Genomic DNA, 23259 nt, shown 5'->3' with positions numbered 1-23259 from the left:
CTTGGGGCCTGTGATCCCCACCCACGGTGCTTGTGTCTTGGTGAAGGACACGTTAAGGAACGGTGCTCCATCTGTAAGTCGTTCCAAAAGAGGCCTCGGATGGCCAGAGACGTATGGCTGACGCATCAAGGCCCTCATCTGATCGGCGGTCGCCTTCAGAACCAGCAGGTGATGTCGCTCCACGTTCGGACGCTGCTGTTTCGCCCAAGAGGAAGCAGAGTTCTCCCTCCTCTAGCGCGGTGAGGAGGAGGTCCCATAAGACTAATCGGAACTGCTCCAAGGCTCAGGGAGACTCTTCCTCCGTTTCTAAGAGGAGTGGTGACTGGTACCCTACTCTTTCCGGCACACGTTCCAGCCGCTCCCCGGTACCCCGCCAGGATCAGCATGGAGAAGTCCCCTCTCCAGCTTCAGTTCACGCTAAGCTGATTCGGCTGTTTTAGGTCTCATCCTAGGATCCGAAACATCAACGGAAAGCTTGAATAATCAGAGTGTAGCACTAGGAATATCGTACTGACCACCTGAGGAGGATGGTGAAATGCTCAGGAGATTAGACTCCAAAACAAACTCCAATAATGGTGGATTTCAACTGTCCCCATATTGACTGGGATCATGTCACCTGAGGATGGGCTGCAGAGAGAGAATTTCTAGACCCCATTAATGACTGCTTCTTGCAGCAGCTCGTCTAGGGGAGAGACAATGCTTGATTTATTCCTAAGTGGTACACAGGATCTGGTCCAAGAGGTGAATATAGCTGAACTGCTTGGTAATAGCAACCATAATGTAATTAAATGTAACATTCCTTGGGGGACGGGGGGGAATACCCAAGAAACCCACCACAGTAGCATTTAACTTCAAAAAGGAACTATACAAAAATGAGAGGCCAGTTAAATGGAAATTAAAAGGAACAGTCACAAGAGTGTCAAGTATCAGGAGGTAGCCGTGTTAGTCTGTATCTACAAAAACAACAAGGAGTCTGGTGGCACCTTAAAGACTAACAGATTTATTTGGGCATAAGCTTTCGTGAGTAAAAACCTCACTTCTTCGGATGCAGGATGTTTTTGTAGTCACAAGAGTGAAATGCCTGCAAGCTGCAGACGCACTTAATTTAAAACACTATAATAGAGGCTCATGCTATATGTATATCTCAAATAAAACAGTAAGATTATGAAACTAATGCCCCCATGGCTAAACAGAGTGGAAGAGGTAGTTAGAGACCAAAAGACTTCCTCTAAAAATTGGAATAATAGAAACCTAGGACTGGAAGGGATCTTGAGAGGTCACCTAGTCCAGTCTCCGGTACTCATGGCAGGACTAAATCCTATTGAGAAAAATAGAAAGGAGCTGTTAGTTTTAAGTACCTCAGAAGCAGGAAGCCTGCCAATCAGTGGGGCCACTGAGCAATCGAAGTGCTAAAGGGGAGCACTCAAGGAAGACAAGGACATTGATGCAAAGAATTTATTTAGCTTCCCCACAGTCTTCACGGCAGAAGAGGTGAGGGAGAATCTCACATCTGAGCCATTCATCTCAGGTGACAGATTTGAGAAACTGTCCCAGACTGAGGTGTCAGTAGAGGAGGTTTTGGAACAAATTGACAAATTAAACAGCAAATTAAAATACTAGTTCTGAAGGAACTCAAATATAAAATTGCAGAACTACTAACTGGTATGTAACCTATTATTTAAATCAGCCTCTGTACCAGATGACTGGAGGATAGCTAATGTAACACTGTTTTTTTCTGCAACAGTGTGTCCTGTGGCACCTTTATGACTAACAGATGTATTGGAGCATAAGCTTTCATGAGTGAATACCCACTTCGTCAGACGCATGCTGTTTTTTCTGTCATCCTGGCAGTTACAGGCCAGTAAGGCTAACTTCAGTACCAGGCAAACTGGTTGAAACGATAGTAAAGAACAAAATTATCAGACACCTAGTAGAATGCAATATGTTGGGGAAAAGTCAACATGGCTAGTAAAGGGAAATCATGCCTCAACAATCTATTAGAATTCTTTGAAGAAGTCAACAAACACATGGACAAGGATGATCCAGTGGGTATAGTGTACTTGGACTTTCAGAAAGCCTTCAACAAGGTCCCTCACCAAAGGCTCTTAAGCGAAGAGAGCCATCATGGGAAAAATGGGAGGGTTCTCTCAGGGACAGTGGAGAGAGGTCATTAGTGGGGTCCCTCAAGGATCTGTACTGGGACCTGTGCTTTTCAACATAGTCCTAAATTGTCTGGAAAAAGGGGTAAACGGTTGTGAAGGCCAAGATTATAACAGGATTCAAAAAAGAACTAGATAAATTCATGGAGGCTGGGTCCATCAATGGCTGTTAGCCAAGATGCACAGGGATGCAACCCCATGCTCCAGCTGTCCCTAAGCCTCTTACCTGGGATCCAGAATCACTTAGCAGATGACCTCAGCAGAAATTTCTCCCTGAATCATGAGAGGTCTCTGAAGCCCAGGATCCTGCGGGCCATCTTTGCAGTTTGGGGCATTCTGACGATCGACCTGTTTGCCACGAAACGCAACAAGAAATGTAGGCTGTACTGCTCTGGAGGGGGTCTCAGTCCAGGCTCCCTGACGGATGCTTTTCACCTGAGCTGGGAACTGGCATTCCTGTATGCTTTTCCTCCAATGCTGATCATCCTGCCGGTCATTCTCAAGCTGAAATTGGACCTTGCCAAGCTCACATTCATTGCTCCAGCATGGCCAAAACAACGTTGTTCCTCTGACCTCCTCACATTTATCAGTTCAGCCTCCCATACCTCTTCTTCACCCCAACCTCCTGACTCAGCATTATGGTCAAGTTTTGCATCCAGCACTCAGCTCCCTGCATCTCATGGTGTGGATGCTGGCTGGTTAGAGGAGGAATGACGTTTGAGGCAATCTGGCAAATCTTAGAATTATAGAAGATTAGGGTTGGAAGGGACCTCAGGAGGTCATCTAGTCCAACCCCCTGCTCAAAGCAGGACCAATCCCCAAATAAATCATCCCAGCCAGGGCTTTGTCAAGCCTGACCTTAAAAACCTCTGATGGAGATTCTACCACCTCTCTAGGTAGCCCATTCCAGTGCTTCACCACCCTCTTAGTGAAATAGTGTTTCCTAATATGCAACCTAAACCTCCCCCACTGCAACTTGAGACCATTGCTCCTTGTTCTGTCATCTGCCAGCACTGAGAACAGCCTAGCTCCATCCTCTTTGGAACCTCCCTTCAGGTAGTTGAAAGCAGCTATCAAATCCCCCCTCACTCTTCTCTTCTGGAGACTAAACAAGCCCAGTTCTTGCCTAAGCCTTCCATCAGAGTGGCCTACTTGGCCAAGTGGAAGCAGTTCTCCATGTGGTTGTTAACCTAGGGAGTTAAACGGAAGTTGGCGTGTAGCCAGGACATTTTGGAGTACCTATTACACCTTCAGTCTTCTGGTCTTGCACTTAGTTCATTGCGAGTCCACTCGGGTGATTTCAGCATTTCATCCTCTTATCCATGGGAAGTTGGTGTTTTCGTACTCCATGGCAGAGAGGTTCTCGAAAGGAATCACTCATCTCTACCTGCCAGTTAAAGAGCCGGTTCCTTTGCAGGATCTTAGTACAGTCTTAGCGGCTCTTATGGGCCCTCCGTTCAAGCCTCTGGCAACGTCTTCTCTCTCCATTCTGTGTCACAAAACTTTTTTTTCCCCCTCTTGTGGCCATAACATCTGCCGGCGGGAGAGTGAGTTGCAGGCTTTGAGGATGGCGCGTCCTTGCACACAATTTTCCAAAGACAAAATAACCCTACAGCTGCATCCTGAGGGGTTTTTTTTTAAATCTAAAGTGGTTTCTCAGTTTCTCTTAAACCAAGATATATATCTCCCAGTGTTTTTTCTCTAAGCCGCATTCAATCCCAGATGAGCAGGATCTTCATACGTTGGATGTCAGGCAAGGTTTGGCTTTTTACCTGGATCGGACTAAACCGTTCTGTTCTTTATGCTGTCTGTTTCCTATGCGGATGGAATGAAGGAGCAAGCAGTCTCTGCACAGACAATCTCCAAGTGGATAACTTCCTGTACCATGACCGCATATGATGCATCTCCAACTGGGTCCCCTCAAAGGGTGCATGCTCATCTCATGAAGTCCCAGGCCACGTCGATGATGTTTCTAAGTGACGTTCCTATATTGAACATTTGCAGGGCTGCCACTTGGTCCTCTGAATGTACGTTTACAAACCGCTATGCCGTTACTACTGCATCCGGCTCAGCTGCAAACTTTGAGCAGGCAATTCTTGTTTAAATGGACTCTGAGCCCCACCTCCTGCTACTACTGCTTGTGAGTCACCTACATGGAATACCCATCTGCATCTACTCGAAAAAGAAGAAAAAACCGTTACTTTACATGTATTTAACTGTTCTGCAAGATGTGATGCAGACGTAGATGCCCCAACCCACCCTCTGTCCCCTCTGCATTGGAGTCTGTGCTCCATGGCCAAGGGAGGGGCTATGGGTACTGCTAGGCAAAGTTCTCCAGCGTTGGCATCTCGAAGAACAACCATTACAGTACAACTAACTGAATAAAAATGGCTAATCTTCCTAATATATCCTTCATTAGGAACAACTTCCTAACTGTCAGGGTGGTTTAAGCACTGGAATAAATTGCCCAGGGAGGTTGTGGAATCTCCATCATTGGGGATTTTTAAGAGCAGGTTGGACAAACACCTGTCTGGGATGGTCTAGATACTTAGTCCTGCCATGAGTGCAGGGGACTGGACTAGATGACCTCTCGAGGTCCCTTCCAGTTGTGTGATTCTATGATTCATTCCTGCCCCGCTGCTCATGACGTGCAGATACTAATCTGTCTAAACTCTGATTGTCCAAGGATGAGTTTTTTCACTACTCTCCCCTGTCTCTGCCACAATATTGTCCGGAGTTACAGTAATGCGTAGCGTAACCATGGCTATGCGGCCAAGTCTTCCGGTCCCCTCCACCTTTCCATGCCCCCGGGCAGGCCTGCAGCAGACAGATCCCCCCCAGCCCCCTGCAATGGGGGGGCCTGGATCACTTGGTGATTACCTGTTCTGTTCATTGCCTCTGGGGCACCTGGCACTGGCCACTGTCAGAAGACAGGATACTGGGCTAGATGGACCTTTGGTCTGACCCTGTATGGCCGTTCTTAAATGCCAAACTCTCGGGGGCTACAGACTCGCAAGTGTCCATAGAGCCCGTGATGAAGATGAATGGACGGTTCACACCTCTCCGAGCTATTGGTTCAGGCTCTCTGCAGATTAAGGCAGGCATTACCCCGTCGGTTCACAAGGGGGTTCATGTTGGCTAGGGTATCTCATAGCCATGAAGGCTAGAAGCATACTTTTAAAACACAACGGACCCTGGAGCAAAATTCTGCAGCAAGGAGGCAAACTCCGGAGCCAAGGCGCATGCTGTGTATTATCGGTTTGATGGATTTACCCCACCGAGCTGGACGCTTGTACTGGAGTTAAGCTGAAAGTCTGTACTTGAGCCAACGTCTCTCCGAGTTGCTACGATCAAAGGCTTTGCCGTCCTTTTGTAACTGCCTGGCAGTGCTGCTGTGTGACGAAGGGAGCTCTGGGCCCCTGAAGAGTGAACCGGACTGGTAGGCACAAATAACCTGCCGGTGCTGCCTAGATGGATGGCAGTGGGGATGGCAAACGGTGGCAGCAGCACGAAGCGACAGGCCAGCTGGCCGGAGGGAGACTCCACCTGATTGTTGCTCCATTGTCTTGGTCCTGGCAACCGTTGCCATGGAGGAAGAGCTGCTGCTGCTCGCATCGTGTACGTGTCTCCCACCTCCCTTGCCGAGCAAATGAGGAGCGGCGCTGGCATCCAAAGAGCCTGGCTGCCCCTTAGGTCCTGGCCAGGATGTTAAATTGCGACTCCCCTGGATAGAGCTCTGCTGCCTGGGGGTATGGGGAGGTGGAGGGGGCAGGGGGACCGGGCCGCGGTTATGCCGTATGTTAATGGGGGCCTCTGGCGTGGCTCTGAGCCATGGCTGCTGTGGGGGGAGATGGAGCAGAGGGCCTGCACAGCAGCGAGGGGTAGCTGGAGACATGAGGAGCGCGATGCAAAGTCCAGTGAAGGTAATGGAAAGGCTTCCACTGACTTCACCGTGTTGTGGCTTGGGCCTAGGCCTGCGGAGGCCAGAACTGGGCATGCTGCTTGTAGGCTGAGTGACTTGCTAGCATGCTTGGTGCCCCTGTCCCGCTGGTGCCCCCCATGACATCCCACTGAGCCACCCCTAGGACCTTCGCACTGTCCAGACCCGTGCCTCCCAGGTTGTGGGCGTAGCCTGCCAAATCACAGTGCCTGCATGGGAGAGGTGAGGAGGGACTCCCTGCACCCCCACCCTGCTCTAGGGCTCCCTGTACTGTGGGGCTTTCACCCAGACCAGGGGCAGTCTCCTGAGGGCACCCATGTCCCTGTACCGATAGGTCATTCACAAGGCGGCCTTGCTTGATGCCCTCGACACCACCTCCCTGCTTCCAAATGTCCTGAGCCATCCGTCTCGCTGGGCCGCCCTCCTTTCCCCCGTAGGCTTGTCTTGTAAGCAAGTCTGACATCTCCTCCTCGTTTAGTAATCCTGGCGCCGAGCCCTGTGGTTCCAGGCTCCACATGGTGGCTGGTCCCTTGGCCTGGACTTGGCTGAGAAGCTGATATCTGACCAGCGAGGGGGAAAGTGCTCCACTTAAGAAGGAAAAATCAGTTTCACACATACAGAATGGGAAGAGACTATCTAGGAAGGAGTACAGCAGAAAGGGATCTAGGGGTTATAGTGGACCACAAGCTAAATATGAGTCAACAGGGTGATGCTGTTGCAAAAAAAGCAAACGTGATTCTGGGATGTATTAACAGGTGTGTTGTGAGCAAGACATGAGAAGTCATTCTTCTGCTCTACTCTGCTCTGGTTAGGCCTCAGCTGGAGTATTGTGTCCAGTTCTGGGCACTGCATTTCAAGAAAGATGTGGGGAAATTGGAGAGGGTCCAGAGAAGAGCAACAAGAATGATTAAAGGTCTTGAGAACATGACCTATGAAGGAAGGCTGAAAGAATTGGGTTTGTTTAGTTTGGAAAAGAGAAGACTGAGAGGGGACATGATAGCAGTTTTCAGGTATCTAAAAGGGTGTCATAAGGAGGAGGGAGAAAACTTGTTCACCTTAGCCTCTAAGGATAGAACAAGAAGCAACGGGCTTAAACTGCAGGGAGGTTTAGGTTGGACATTAGGAAAAAGTTCCTAACTGTCAGGGTGGTTAAACACTGGAATAAATTGCCTAGGGAGGTTGTGGAATCTCCATCTCTGGAGTTATTTAAGAGTAGGTTAGATAAATGTCTATCAGGGATGGTCTAGACAGTATTTGGTCCTGCCATGCGGGCAGGGGACTGGACTCGATGACCTCTCGAGGTCCCTTCCAGTCCTAGAATCTATGAATCTATAAAACGGCAGCTGAAGGCACCTGCCAGTGTCTGGAGAGACTCTTGCTCTCCAGTGCAGTGGCCTGTGTAAGCGTAGACAGTGTGGCACACACACCTTCCCCCGGTCTATGGCCTGGCACTAACCGGGGCCTGGGAGTTGTCCTTTATCTCCCTCTCCCCAGCACTGTGCCCAGAGCTCACCAGATCCAGTCCACTTCTTTCATGTGCATCTGGTGGGTCCCTCTTTACCACCAAAGCCCGTGGTGGCTTTGGCACACAGGGTATTTAGTTTAGTTGTCGTGATGAGTGTCCGGTCACCAGATTTCAACTTTCAAGAGCTCCAGTAGAAGTCAGTCCTGCTGCTGGCCCTGAAGTCAGACAGGCTGTTATTGAGCACTGCTGACATTCATAGGACTATCCAGTTACCACAGCTCTGAACCCACCGATTCTGGGTCAGTGATCAGGTGCAGTTGTGGGATAGACTGTGCCATGGGGGACAGGGGTCCATATATGAGGAAAATATCTTGATAGGTTTCAAATATTGGAATTGGGAAAGGATCAGAAAAGGGCAACAAAATGATTAGGGGTATGGAACAGCTTCCATATGAGGAGAGATTAATAAGACTGGGACTTTTCAACTTGGAAAAGAGCCGACTAAGGGGGGATATGATAGAGGTCTATAAAATTATGACTGGTGTGGAGAAAGTGAATCAGGAAGTGTTATTTACTCCTTCTCATAACACACGAACTAGGGGTCACCGAATGAAATGAATAGGCAGCAGGTTTAAAACAAACAAAAGGAAGTATTTCTTCACACAGTGCAGGCAGCCTATGAAACTCGTTGCCAGAGGATGTTGTGTGAAGGCCAAGACTGTAACAGGGTTCCTGGAGGATAGGTCCATCAATGGCTATTAGCCAGGGTGGACAGGGAGGGTGTCCCTAGCCTCTGTTTGCCAGAAGCTGGGAATGGGCGACAGGGGATGGATCACTTGATGATGACCTGTTCTGTTCACTCCCTCCGGGGCACCTGGCATTGACCACTGGCGGAAGACAGGACACTGGGCTAGATGGACCTTTGGTCTGACCCAGTGTGGCCGTTCTTATGTTCAAATAGAAACAATCGGTTGTGCTGCTGCAGCCCTCACCTGTTAGGTGCGAGCTGGGAGTGTCAGTGCATTGGTGGTGACCATGACAGAGCTGTTCTCTTACCCTGGTACAACAAACAAAAGTAGAAATTTCTTTTAGCTGCTGCCTGCTCTGCCCTAAAGTCAGTGACCTACTTTGTGTCTCATTTGCAAATAATAGCCCAGGGCGAGTTTTGCATTTAAGCCGCGCTTGTTTCTGGACAGCAGTCACTCGAAAGAATTGGTTGCTTCTATCCTGCTTGCCATCTTTGTCCCAGTGGGACCCTGGAGACTGCACTTCGGATGAAGCTACCCTGGACCAATGCAATCTGATTCTGGAATAAATGTGACCCCACATGGCGTTATTCAGGAATCGCTATTGCCCTTTAATGTGCACCCTGCCTTAATCCGAATTCACTTGCACATGTAAACGAGGCCTAACAGAAATGTTTGTCCCAATCCCTCTCCCCCAGCTTGTGCCTAGCCCACAGGAGTGACTTCTGTTTCCCTCCCTTTCAAACTAGGACATGTTGGCAGGGGCTGGAGGAAGATCCCAGTGGTTCAGTAATTACTGAAATGTAGGCCTGGAAGGGACCTCAAGAGGTCATCTAGTCCAGCCCTCTGCATGAGTAAACCTACACCAGCCTTGCCATGTTTTTCTAACTTCTCCTTAAAAACCTCCAAAGAGCTAGGGGTTGCACAACCTCCCTTGGAAGCTTATTCCAGTCCTTACCTATTCTTCTAGTTGGGGGCTTTTCCTAATATCTAACCTAAATCTCTCTTTGCTGCAAATTAAGCCAATTTGCTTCTTGTCCTACCTTCAGTGGACATGGGGAACAGTTGATCACCATCCTCTCGGTATAACCACCTTTCACACATTTTGGAGACTGTTCATGACTATGTCCAGTCTTCCCATAGCACTCCTTACCTGTAGATCTTTGTGTTGGTACAGAGGTGCGTCAGGATGACTCCCCCACTTCGTGGATGGAGGTGTGTGGGGTGTGTGTGCGGAGAATGAAGACGACAGAGCAGAAGTGACTCTGAGAGGGGTCATAGTGGGGCAGGACTGGGATTAGAACCCAGGAATTTGTTGCCAACCGCGAGCATTCCAAAAACCATGAGCTGGAGCCACGCAAACTCATGAGACTTAGAATCCAGCACTCATGAGTTTTTTCCCACCAGGTCTCTTTATTCTTGAGACCTGGTAAGGGTCAGGCTTTCAAGCCTCTTCTCTGCCACAACAAGGGCTAGACCCTTTACTTAACTTTTTTTTTTAATTAAAGCTGAGAGTCTCCTGGAATCCCATGACTCCCAGAGTTGGGGCTTGAAGAAAAACACCAAATATTGTGAGACTCGGGATAAAAACAACGTGGTGGCAGCATCTCCCCCCTCCCAGAATGCCGAGGCTGGGGATGCCAGCTCTTAGACTAATTGTTTTGTTTCTCCGTCCCCCCCCCAGGCCAGAAGATTCAGTGTCTGAGATCCCGCTGCTCCCACGCGACGTCCTGCACGTGCTGAGCCAACAGCTGGCGCACTGCGTGGCCCAGATTGCCCGCGAGGAGGCGGCCGAGGCGGGCCTTGGCCAGGCGCTCCTGCACGTCAAGTTCTTTATCATCATCTGCAGGTAGGCTGGAGAGTTGAATCATTGCTCTGGTGGAGTCTGTGAGAATGTAGCACCTTCCCGCTTGCAGGCTTCAGAGGACCGGATCCTGCTTCCCAAGCCCTCCAGAGGCAGGAATGCAGGGCTGGGCCCCAGGATTTTGTATGTACATGCCCCAGCAACCCGTGTAGTAAGTGGTGGTTCTTGTTTTCTGACCTCTGAGGCACAGAGCGGCTGAGTGGCGGGTCCAGGGGTCAGACTGGGAGGCAGGGGTAGAGCTGGGAACAGAACCCAGGGCTCCTGGCATGCAGGGCTGTGCTTTAGCCACAATAACCACCCTCCCGTTTGGTTATCTGTAGTGGAAAACGAAATGGAGTTATCCATCCTCCTGACCCCTGCCTTAGCCAGGCCTCGGGCCCAAGGAGGGCTCCCAATCTTAGCTAGCCAGCAAGGAAACCTGAGCCCAGGACCTTGGAGTCAGAGCATGGCGTAGGGTAGAACCATCAGGGAACGGGGTCACACAGCGAGTGCGTACAAGCATTCGGTGCCAAGGCCGGAGAGGCAGAGGGGGAGCTGTTAGGCCGACCTGAGGATGTGTGGGGTTTTCAGTGGGGCTGGGGAATTGGAGAGGCAGAGGTGGCAGAGTGGCGGGGGGAAGAAGGCGCTCTCACTAATACCTACATCATTGGGGGCAGAGGGGAAGCAGAGAGACATAGTCTGATGATGAAATAAACGTGTTCGCTCCCTGTCTTCCACACTGTGACCGGGGTCCTAATGGGGAGCCAGCTGTGGTCAGTCAGTTAAGGTGAACGTCGAAGAATGGGGCAGCCAAAGCTGGTGGATATTCCAATACTTAGGATGTTTAACCCTTTCTAGCCATGCGTCACACCCCCAACATGAGTCTTGTGTGGAAGGGCGAAATTAGAGCTCCTGGATACACCTTAAGGACCTTCCAACATTGATAAGAGCTGTGTTTACACTGAATTCTTTGTAAGGCCAAATTTAATGATGCCTGATTTGGGCCTCAGCCAAAAACTTAGCCCATACTTTGTGCAACACTTTAGTGAGTCCAGGGTTTGGTCTATGTGTTAACAGAGCCATTCATGTTTTTTAAAGAGCACTTACTCTGGCATTCAGCCACGAAGGCTGTGAGGTGTTGTACCTCAGTTTCCCTTTGTGCACAGCAGTTCAAGCTTGTAGTGGTTTTTCTGCTATGTACAGTTTCATGATTGGATACAGGCACTAACTGTGAAATATCAGTAACACCAGGCCGTTTAATATAGTGTGTGTTGTCATGTAATGAAACAGTAGAACCATGAAGGCTTTTACAGCATAATGAGTTCTTACATATCACCCCCAACATGTTCAAGGGTTTTTCCCAAAAACCCTGCACATTGTACATTTTTACAGTTCTTGGTATCGGCAACAAGTTAGTTACAATCATTAGCAATAACGTCAGTTTTATCACGTGTACATTTAGAATTATTTTTGTCATGCCAAATCTTTGGTTTAGACAAATCATTCTTTAGGTCAGCTTGTTCAATATCCCTTTTGAATCTTTGTAGCTTTTTCTTGACCTCATAGGCTTTCAGTTTAATCACTTCCTTGGGGTTTTGGTATTTTAGGGTTAACAGGTGGCTTTTATTTGCAAGGTTTAATCCTTCCCTTCCTCCCTGTCCAGTAGGGTCAAAGGGCATGGCTACACTTGCAGATGTAGAGCGCTTTGAGTTAAACCAGCCTTCGTAGAGCGCAGTAGGGAAAGCGCTGTAGTCTGTCCACACTGACAGCTGACAGCGCACTGGCATGGCCACATTAGCAGCTCTTGCAACAGCCACAGAGAGCAGTGCATTGTGGTAGCTATCCCAGCATGCAAGTAGTTGCAACGTGCTTTTCAAATGGGAGGAGGTGGGGTGGAGTGTGACAGGGAGTGTGTTGTGTGTGTATATGGGGGGAGAGAGAGTGGGTTTTTGGGGGGCTGAGAGCATGTCAGCATGCTGTCTTGTAAGTTCAGACAGTAGCAGACCCCCACCTCCCCCCGCGCCTCTCTCTCGCTCTCACACAGCATTCCACAGTAATGGTTGCTTTGTCTCAGAGCAGATAAGCAGCCGGCTGTCAAACGGAGCTTTCAAAGGGCATATCCAAAACAATGACAAGAGTGGCCACTTGACTTAAGGGGATTATGGGACGTTTCCGGAGGCTGATCAGAGCGCAGTAATGCAACACCTCGTTCACACTGAAGCTGGGGCGCTCCAGCGGGGGCGCAGCGAACGTTATTCCTCTCGCCGAGGTGGAGTACCAGCAGCGCTGTAGCCGCAGAATCAGAGCGCTCTACGGGCCTTGCCAGTGTGGACGGGGAGTGAGCTAGTGCGCCCGGGCTCCTTTATTGTGCTGTAACTCGCAAGCGTAGCCAAGCTCTAAATCTGAACTCCCTTGTGTAACAGAATCCATTGGCTGGCTGGGTGCGTCCTCTTTGCTAATGGCAATGGGCAAGTCTTTCTCCCCGCAGCCAGTCAGGTAATTTGCATCAACACAGACACTAGCTTGTTTACTGGTTTTCAGATCCTCACACTTTACCAATTCCAAGGCTGGACTCTTGTCGTAAAGAGATTCCATCCATTTTCACTCACAAGTCTCCCAAACAAACTGTTGCTTTCTCTATACAGTGATTCACCCTGAGTTAACTCAATCAAATCACTTCCACACCCATCCGTTGCAGCAAACTGCTTGCAAAAACTACCCTGAAGATTTTTCTCTTCAGGAATCTTTCTAAGCAACAACCCATTTTTCACAGAAATTCTTCCCTTACTCTTTTCACCTAGGGTTTGCTCTAAAGGAACATTTTCCTGAGCAACAACAGACGCTTCCTGGGTTTCACTTAAATCCAGAATCACCTCTGTCCCATCAGGAGGATTTTCACAAAACCCCCTTTCAGGTAAACTGCTAGACTTCACAGTCACAAGATTAGAAGCATTCTCTTCCTTGTTACAAGTTTCCACACTGTCAGTGGGTAACATAGTTAAATCACCTTCATGCTTTCCTTGTGCCCTGGCTATATCCTCACCCCGATCAGACAAGGTTATCATATCTTTACCCAGCAACACACTAGCAATAGGCAAAATAGAAGCACCAGAATCGCTTGGTCTCTGGGAGCTATTTATGACATTGACTGGATGCAACCTAGTTACAATGTCATCATCCCTAGCAGACACAAACTTAGGACCACTTCCTTCCTGGGCTTTAGTTGTATCCAGAATCAACTCTGGGTCAACTGATAAATTTTCAGCCCTCATAGGCTGACAGGCTTTTTCTGTCTGCTTTATAGACAGAAAAGAGCTGGAGAAACATTCCCCTTTAACAGACAAACAGCCTGGGATATCCTTTCCTTTGTCCCAGCACACACAGCTATTCACAGACAACTGCTTGGAGATTGGGGTAGCTCCCTTCATGGGCAAGCCATTACCCCTAACAGTCACAGGAACATTTCCTTCACTATGACAATTCTCCACACTGGTAACAGGTAAGGTATAGGGATACTCATGTTCCACTAACCTGGCCTTCCCAAACTGATCATTAGACAAAGCCATCAGCTCAGAAGGCTGCCTCTGCTCATCTAAATTCTCTTTGCCGTCCCCTCTATTAACAGATAAGCTGCTGTTTCCCACAAATAGTGTCTTGTTACTCTGAGCTACTTTAAGCACATCACTTTTACCTGGGCCAGGCTGACTTTCCCAAGCTTTACTTGCCAACAATCCATCACTTACCAAGACTGTCCCCCTTCCTTCCTCCGTTACGGCTTTAACCTGATCACCAACTTTAGTTTGCTCTAAAGAAACATTTTCCTGAGCCTTATCTGATGCCAGATTCATTCTGAGATACCAGACAGACACTCAGAATTTTTTTCCACATATGCACTGCTTCTTTGCACAGACAAACAGCTATCTTCCTCAGACAAACATTTGGAGAAACCCTCCATGGGCCAATTCTTGCTCCTAATAGACACAGATTCAGGATTATTTCTTTCCTGTGACTGGTTTATGTCAACCTGACTGAACAAAGCTTTAATATCATCCCTAACCAAAAGATCCTTAGGCAATAACTTTCTTACACCAGCTATAACTTCGTGTTAAGATGGATTCTGGCTAAAGGCACACGTACAGTAAACTCATAGAGGATTACAATTTTCACACTCTGAGTTGGTAAATAATCTTCCTCTTTGACAAGATCTTCTTTAACAAGAGTGATGTTAGAAGCTGTAATTTGCCCTAAACAGCTTTTACCATTGACTTTTATGTTTTCTGCACAAATTATGGGGTTACTTTCATCTGAGCTCCCAGTAAAAGCATTTACATACAAGGTGGCAGTGTTGGGGTAAATTTGGTTACACACAGACAACTGCTTAGAGAGTCAAACAACATACCAACATTGGTACAAACTTATCCATATCTTTGCTGTTGAGAGGAGCTGGCTTTTCTGGATGATACAGTTCCTGTTGTTCCTTTATTCTCTTGAGTTGAAGCTTAAGTCTGTCCACTTCTGCCTTAGCTTCTAGTTCCTGCAAATGAATATATGCCATTCTTTGTTCATGTTCAAAACACAGGTGTTCTCCTTCAGCAGCTTCTCCTTCCATATCAGCTATTTTTTGCTTTTGTTTGGGTTCTAACTGCTGGTTTCTCACTGCAAGCATTTTTGCTGGCTCTGTTTCCTTATCCCTGGCAATTAACAGCTTTTTCAGTTCCTGCTCTGGGGCCCTTTGCTTAAAATACAACCGTCTCTGTGAGCACAATTCTTCCAGGGTTTTCTGTCAGGATCTTGATCATGGGTCACTCACTGTAACTGATTTTTACCCCTTAAACTCTCCAATATCAAAATTAAATTTTGACAAGCGTGTGGTTCTGATCCAAAAATCCAATTAACCTGTGGTAATGTGCATCCAAGCATGACTACGCCACTGTGACCGGGGTCCCAGTGGGGGCCAGCTATGGTCACTCAATTAGGGTGAACTGCAAAGAATGGGGCAGCCAAACCTCCCAAAAGCTGGTGGATATTCCAATACTTCGATTTACCAATGCAGCAGAAAACATTACCTTACTGGTTACTCAGAAGTCCAAACAACACAGTTCCCTTAAAGTGACCCAGCCTCAGGCCTCCATCCAGGTACCCACGCCAAATATGATGAAAATTTCTGTAAATCTTATTTCATCATATAAAAGAAAAGGTTCTACCAATCCCAAAGGATAGGACACATTACCTCCCAGGTTAACGAATGTTTCAGATTTTACCCAAATACATGCTACAGCCAATTCTAAACTAAAATTTATTAAAAAACAAGAGAGAGTATGGTTAAAAGACCAATATACATACAGACATGAGTTCAATTCCTTTAGGTGCAGATTCACAGCAGAGATGGTGAGCTTTGTGGTTGCAAAGAGTTCTTTCAGAAATAGTTCATAGTTTATAGTTCAATGTCCAAATATCACATTCAGGGCGGTACCAGCATAACTGGGACCTCATCTTGCGACTCAAACTTCCCCTGAAGAAGCTTAAGCAGATCTGAGATGACAGACTCAGGACCAAGGATCTTTTATACAATTTCATGTCCTCTTTGATGAGTTGGGAGTTCCAAGGTAATTAGGATGACTTTGAAGGAGGTCCATCACTGGTACTTAGCTATAGGAATTAACATAAGATGATTTGCTTGTTCCTCCACCATTCACAGATTATTTGCTATACATTTCAAAGAGAGATGAATACCGAGAGATCCCGTGTTTACAATTCATTTAAATGCTAGGTTTCAGAGTAGCAGCCGTGTTAGTCTGTATCCGCAAAAATAACAGGAGTACTTGTGGCACCTTAGAGTACTTGTAGCACCTTTTTTAAATGCTAGGACCTTCTTTTGACCTCTGAATTATCAGAATACAGCATAGACAGGGACTGTAGATTACAATGTTGACCCTACTCATACATATGTAAATACACAAAAACACAAACCTTATCTCCCCACGTGTCTTCTGTAGGTTATTTATTTTTCTAGCCATGTGTCACACACACAAACCAACCCCCCCCCTCCCCCCGGCCGGGTTTTGGGGGACCTGATGAGGCAGAGCCCTCTCCCCCAGAGATGTGCTGGGGGGGCCCTGTATCCAAGACAGCAGGTTGTACAGTTTCTATCCCCGGTTCTGTTTCCATGGAAACCAATCCACCATCACTTTCAACATCTGCATTTTAAGCTTGGAAAAAGACTCTCCCATCCCTGCTGCCCCTGCCATGCCCTCCACTGCCCTACCCTCAAAGCGGCCGCATCTCCACAGCGGCTGCCTGCAGACAAGTTTTGGGGATCTCCTCCTTTTCTTAAGGGGCGCCTGGCGTCCCTCACGCCTAGAGCGTAAAGTTCCACCCAGTGCCCTGTCTAATGGCTCTGTGTGCTGTAAAACACCACTCGAGGCGGCCCTCCGCTGATCATCCCGTGACGAGTAGGACTTTAACCAGAGGCAGACGTGAGAAAGTACCCTCCCGAGTCCTGCTCCTCTCCTCTGCATCCTCCCCGCAAGCCAGAGCTCCCACCACAAGCCCGTCTGTGGGTTTCCATTGCTCTGCAGCCTTGGGATTCATGCATTCAGGCAGACGTGCCCTGGCTTTGCAGGGCTTGGAAGCGAGAGAGCCTTAAAGCGCAGGTCTGAGTTTTCCTCAGCGTGTTGGATTTGGGGTACGGTTGGGAGGGTTCTTATGTCATCTACCTCAAGCCTCGTTTCAGATCAAAATGAACCCAGGGCCCCCGGCTAGTTCCTGCCTGTGGTCGGTAGCCCTCAGCCTGGCCTCCCCTTCTCCTTTCAGAGCATGAGCTGGTGGTTTTTATTCTGTTGCTAATTTTGTGGTGAGACCATCGTGTTCCTTCAACCGTTACCAGCCTTGGCAACACCAGGATGTGTGAAGCCTTTAGCTTATTTTCCCGTTATCTAGCCACCCTGGCCTTTTGAAGTGGGGAGGGGGGACGGTCCGACGCCATGTCGGGGGAGGGGAAAGCACCGGGGTCTGTCTCAGGTCTGCTTGAGGCGAGTGAGCAGGAAGAGGTGGGTCCCTGCGCCCGAGTGTCTCGTGGCTGGAACGTCTGTCTCAGCGCTGGATGATAAGGGGGCGCAGCTTAGCTCTCAGCAGCCTTATCTCCTGGAATTTCAGGAGCTCAGTCGCTGCTCACGTTTCGGATTGGCCAGAGGGTTGGGAAGGGGGGGATGGCAGAAGAAGCGGGGGAGCCAGGGACCTATGAGAGAAGGAAGGAAGGTAGCTAGAAGGGAATGAAGGGAGAATGCAGAGGATACGGTGCTGTCCAGGGGCTTAACCTCCAGACCGCATGGTTCCCCCAACACCAGCCATCCCCACCCCCAACTTTCACTTTGCTGAGATGCTGAAATCTGCCAGGACAACATCGAATGTTGTTGCACCCTTGACATGGCTGGGGGCAGAGGAGGGGCTTTCCCTGGATCTACCCTGCCAGAGCCCTTGATTCTGAGCCAGCCCAAGTCTCTGCGGAGCCAACTTGGGTTTGTTTGTTTGTTTGTTTTCCGTTGAGACGTTATTTCTCAGCGACTCCTGCCCAGCTGCAACGTGCGTGCTGCACTGTCACGTTGCCCTTCTCCCCTGCCTCGCCCGGGAGAGCAGCCCGTCCCACTTCAATCCAGCGTCCGGGGTAGGTTCGCGCTGGAGAGATGCTGGAACTCGTTCATCCTTCGAATCTTCCACCTGGCAGAGAGCAACTTGGGCGCTAAGCAACCCTGGGTCTTAGTCTGATCTCTGCTGCGCTGGGGGTGACTAGGTTGATCCTGAGAGCACAACTGGACTCCCTCCTTCGAGGTGCCCCCGATGTCCTGCCACATCCTGCTTCGTCCAGGAAACGACTCCAATTCCTGACCCTCCCTTGCTGCCTGCCTCCCTCCCCCAGCACTTACAGTCTGCGTGGTTCCAGGTCCTTCTCTGGTCCTCATGGCCATAGGATCGAAGCTCCTTGCAATGGTGAATGTGCTCTCCGTGCCCCCAGGAGATAGGCAGTGCTAGTATTCCCCCATTATGTACACAGGGAAACTGAGGCACAGAGGGAGTGATTTGGCCATAATCACACACTGTGTCGGTGGCAGCGCCAGGAACAGAACCCAGTCTAGCGTTCTAGCCACGAGGTCACAAAGTGCCTGGCCCGTCCTTCCGACCCGTCGCACAGAACATGCTGCAGCAGGTACGGTCCCTGCCCCAGCTCGGCAGATAAGGCAGCACTGAAGTATTTAGCTTCACAGCCCCCCCTGAGAGGCAGGTACAGTGTTTACCCGCGGAGCGACTGAGGCGCACAAAGTGACTTGGTTAGGCTCCTGCAGCACTTGCCTGGCAGAGCTGGGGGTAGACCCAGGAGTCCTGTCTCCCAGTGCTGCACGGTAACCCCGAGTCTGCCCCCACCTCGCTGTCAGAGCCTTTGCTAGGGGGATGCAGCTGCTTGTATTGTCGGTTCCTCTCCCCCCCCCCCCCCCCGGCAGCAAGAGCGAGGGAGGATCTGCACGCTGGCTCGGGAGGTGGGCAGGTGCTGGGGGGGTTCCGTTTGCTTGCCATCAAAAGGGGAAGTGGAGCAGCCACTTCAGTGCCTCTCTCCTGACTGTGGAGCAGCGCAGCTTGTCCCCCAGCCTGCCAACTGGGGCTGCCTGCAGCGCTCAGCGGGAGCCCCGGGGGAGCACGTCCAGCATGCAGGAGAGCAAAGCGGACAAGGCACCGGGAGACGGGCTACAGCACGGCACGTCTGTCCCCACTCCGGAGCCCAGGGTGTAAAGATGCCTGGCTAGTCTGTGCTGTCTGCTTGGGCGGATGACGAGAGGAAGGAGGGTCTGTTTACAGCACCGTACTAGGCTCTGCCACTGACTCACCGTGTGCCCTGGAAGTCACTTAATTGCTCTGGGCCCTAGTTCCCCATCTGTACAATAGGGTTAATGGCTCTTCCTTCCTCCCGCACTCTGCCTTGTTTGTTTAGATGGCGTGTTCTCGGGGTAGGCATCCGCCCTCGCTGTGTATTTGTACAGCACCTAGCACCGTGGGACAATCTTCTTGGCTGGGTGTCTAGGAGCTACAGTCATACCAGGAATGGGCTATGAGCAGAGAAGCAGCCCCACTGACGCTCAGAAAGGGGCCTTGTTCCTGGGACTCCTATCAGACAGCCCTGATCTTCTTGCTGGGGGATGAATGGAGCTGGCAGCCATCAGGGGAGGGAAGAGCCTAATGTGGGGTTTGCCAGGCTGCTTGGGGTTTGCCCTCTTGGCCGCATGTGGCTAACAAGTCACAGGAGTGAAAACCTTGTGCGTCAGATGCAGGTCTAAGCGGGAGGATCTTTAGCATTTGCGCTTCTGTCTTTACATCAGCATTCCTAGCGTCGTCCCTGTTGTAGAGCGGGAAACTGAGGCACCAAGCAGGCAAGTGACTTGCCCAGAGCCACATGCCATGTTGGCAGTGGAACTGAGATTAGAACCCAGGTCTCCTGGCTCCCAGTTCCCCTATTCTTAGCTGCTAGATGAGCTTTCAGTAGCTAAAAATGACGCTGGGGTAAAGTTTCTCACTTCTCCCTGTCCCGTGTGCTGGTGGTAGACTGGCTTTGTAGGAGATGGTGACGGTGGGGTATTGGTTTTAGGAGATGCTGAATGGCTCTGAACATTACAGATTGCCTTTGGGAGGGGACTCTTAGCTAATGCCCTGGTCACTTCCTGTCTCTCTCTCCTTAGCTTCTGATCATCCCCAGAGATGAAACATGCCCAGTAGGTCTCTTTCAGCCTTTGCATCCTTCCCCCAGCGCACCCTCAGGATGGGGATGGAGGCTCTTTAGAAGAGAATGCCGATCCCCAAACATGACACCCGCTCGCTGTCTGAGGACGTGGACACCTGGAGCAGGAGCTGTCAGGTCCAGCAACAGGAACCAGACTCGCACTAGCTCTGATCGGGCTAGCGCACTGGAAACGGAAGCGTGGCCGCAGCGGCGCAAAGGGCTCGCCGTTCCCCGTACGCTCCCGTCTGAGGCGCTGGGCACGTCCTCGCGCCACCTCTGCTCTGCGTCCGTTTTCAGCGCGCTAGCCCGCTCGGTGCTCGCGTGGGTGTGGCTTCGGGAGCTGGCGTCAGTACGTCCAGCTCGTAGTGCGGACGTCCCCGAAGACACAGCACTCGTTTTGTTTTGTTTTTTCACCCATCGTAACTTGCAAATATTTCTGATCCCTGGTCAATTTAAATGATCGACAAATGAACAAATCAGCTTTTCCATCCTTTCAAATCTCATTCTTCCACAGCCCAGTACAACCCTCCATTAGAAAATGTTCTTTGCTAGTGATTTCCTCCTCCATTTGCTCCTACCTGTACCCCTTGGCCCGCCCTCAGTGAAGAGCGATAGCAGCATTACTGTTCTATATTATGGCAGCATGTCGAAGTCCCAGTTGAGATCACGGGCCCATTGCGCTAGGAGCTGTGTATGCATCTAGTAAGAGACAGCTCCTGCCCTGAAGAGCTTACAGCATCAATGGACCAGACAGGGGGTGAGAGAAAAGAAGTAGTATCCCCATTTTACAGATGGGGAAACTGAGGCACAGAGATTTAGGGGCATGCCCAAGGTCTCATAGTGAGTCTGATGTCCCAAGTGTCATGGCTGGGGCATGTGCAGTGAGGACTAGTGGGTGGAGCTGGAGTCTGGGGCCGGAGACCCGAGTCGGGAGCCAGAATCAGAAGCCAGGAACCCAGAGTCAAAAGTCAGAGCTGGGCTTAGAAACCAGGGACCAGGAGCAAGGTGAAAGAACAGGATCTGTGTTAGCAGCCAGCTGGGGATCTGCGTAGGTGCGTGCACACTCTCTGGGTGTCCCCTCCAGGTTTAAGCAGTGCACCGGCACCTATCAGGCCCTTTGTGGGCAGCACATCCCATGAGGCTTGGGCCCATGAGGTTCACGGCCCGTCAGTCGCCGCTCTGCCAGAGCGGTCAGGTTGGAGCGTGGATGTGTCAGCCGCCCAGGCAGCAGCAGATCCAGCTTCTAGCCTGTGGATCCTCACGCAGAGTCCCAGTTGTATGCCTTAACCACAAAGGCCATTGTTCCTCCAAGGGATTCCTTTTCCCCAGGGCCGGCTCCAAGGCTTTTGCCGCCCCAAGTGGCGGGGGCGGGGGTGGGGGTGGGGGGGTGAAGCCACGATTGCGATCGGCGGCAGCTCCACCGTGCCGCTTTCTTCTTTGGCGGCAATTCGGCAGCAGGTGCTTCCCTCCGAGAGGGACCGAGGGACCCGCCGCCGAATTGCCGCTGAAGAGCCCGACGTGCCGCCCCTTCCCCTTGGCCGCCCCAAGCACCTGCTTGCTGGGCTGGTGCCTGGAGCCGGCCCTGCTTCTTCATTACACCTATCACGTGCAATTTTTCTGGCATCCTTCGTCTGCAAGAGACGGTGGGAGTTGCAACCTTTGATGTAGATGGTTTGCAATGTATGTACATGCATGTAACCAGTTATTCTCTCTTCCTCTTCCCCGCCCCCCACCCCCCCCCCTGCTTAATTAGTGCTTAGCTGGGTTAAGAGACCTGCAATTCTTCTTAATCCTCTCCGTCAGTCCCTGATCACCTCAACCACTTTCCGGTGAACTCCCTCTGGTTGGGCTGCAGCTGGGTGGAACCCCTGCTTTGTTCCAGGTCTGTGAAATAAGACTCGGGGGACCACACCTCCTTGGATGGCTGTGGATCCGTCCTCCACCCTCCCCAATACTCCCCCCCCTCCCCAATGCTTCTGTCATTCTCCGCACTGACACGGGGAGTCCCGTCTGTCCCCTTTCCGCCCCTCCCCTCCCAGCCTGTGAATTTCGGCTAGTCCTGGAAGGGGGCTTTGGAAACCCATGTTTTCTCTCCCTTCCTGCATTCCTGCCTGCTGGTGCCTGCTGTCTGCCTGCCAGAGATAAGGAAGGGCTGATAATTGACTCATGTTCACGGTGGAGGGGGGGGGGGGGGAGGGCCTCAAATACAACCCGGTGACTTGGGAGACTTGGCAGCCGCCGTCCTCATTAACTGAGCTCTTGAGGGTCCCTTTGAAGCATGATTCTGAGAACCCATCCACCTGCCTCCTCCCGAGTCTTGCAAAGGCTCATCTCTGTCACCCCCACCCCCGGAACGGGCGCTGCCTTTATATTTAGCTCTGGAGAAGGGCCAGTTCTGAACAATTGGACTTGTGTGTGTCAGGATTTGTGGTTTGTTTGTGCAGACCAGTGACGTTCACGCCCTCTGGCTGGGCTGACCTGCTCTTCTCCCCTCTCTTAACCATTGGAGGGGAGGACGTTCTCAGCCAGCGAGCTACCCCTTCCGTTCCCCTCAGCAAGACCAGGCTCCATCACCTCCCTCACCTGCCTTGCTCTCCACAGCCAGCTGTGGGCTTCGTCTTTCATTCCCCCAGCACGGCCTCCCTTCTAAGCTGTGGCCAGAAGGGCTAATTGGCAGCAGAAAGGGAGGGGGTCCCGGTGGAAGTTCTGGCCAGCTCGGCGCTGGGGGAGGTGGGTGGCAATGTCTATCGAACTTCAGGCTTTTTGGCCCAAAACTCGGGCTTTCAGGAGGTTTCTCAGGACCCCAAATCTCAGAGCGTTTAGCCACACTATGGTCATTGTTGCCCCAAATGCTATGGCTGGAGATGCAGCCATGATGGGGACACTGGACTGAACAGAGGGAATTGAGAGACTGGTCCTGCCAAGAAGAGAGGTCTTGACTAAACCTGGTTGGGGCGGAGGGGGGAATTTTGGCAGAAAATTTAGTTTTTCTTGGCAAAAATTTGAAATTTTAGCCAAAATCCAAAAGACCTTAAATTCTGAAGTGCTGCTGCAATACCTCATGGGAGTTGTAGTTTGGGTGACTCACACCCCTATTCTCATCCATGGGGTGGGCTCCCTGGGTGGACTACTTCTCCTATGAAGCAACATGGTCTCTCCTCTTGGTCAGGGGAGGTCATGCATCGTGGGAGCTGTAGTCCGACCAGAGAGTTCAGCCCATAGAGAAGAATGGGGGTGGGAGGTGAGGCAACATGTCCAAATACTTCAGGTTTCCACAGAAAGCGGACGCTTTTTTGCAAAAAAAATGGAAAATTCTTGACCAGTGCCAGTCTTGAGATACCCA

At 50.4% G+C, this 23259-nt stretch overlaps 1 protein-coding gene across 1 annotated transcript in view; it reads left to right on the top strand.

The window, feature by feature from the left end:
- The window catches only part of NBEAL2 (neurobeachin like 2), a 175643-nt gene that overhangs the window by 69009 nt on the left and 83375 nt on the right, over positions 1 to 23259 (top strand). The window contains exon 3 of the mRNA XM_029911640.1: positions 9995 to 10159. Within this exon, the coding sequence (XP_029767500.1) occupies positions 9995 to 10159 (165 nt within the window). The remainder of the gene's footprint in view (positions 1 to 9994; positions 10160 to 23259) is intronic.

This window comes from Terrapene carolina, unplaced genomic scaffold (assembly GCF_002925995.2).
Source record: "Terrapene carolina triunguis isolate 2854851 unplaced genomic scaffold, T_m_triunguis-2.0 Scaffold111, whole genome shotgun sequence".
NCBI lineage: Eukaryota > Metazoa > Chordata > Testudines > Emydidae > Terrapene > Terrapene triunguis.
Note: the sequence above shows the minus strand (reverse complement) of the source record. Positions and strands in the feature narration are given on the sequence as shown.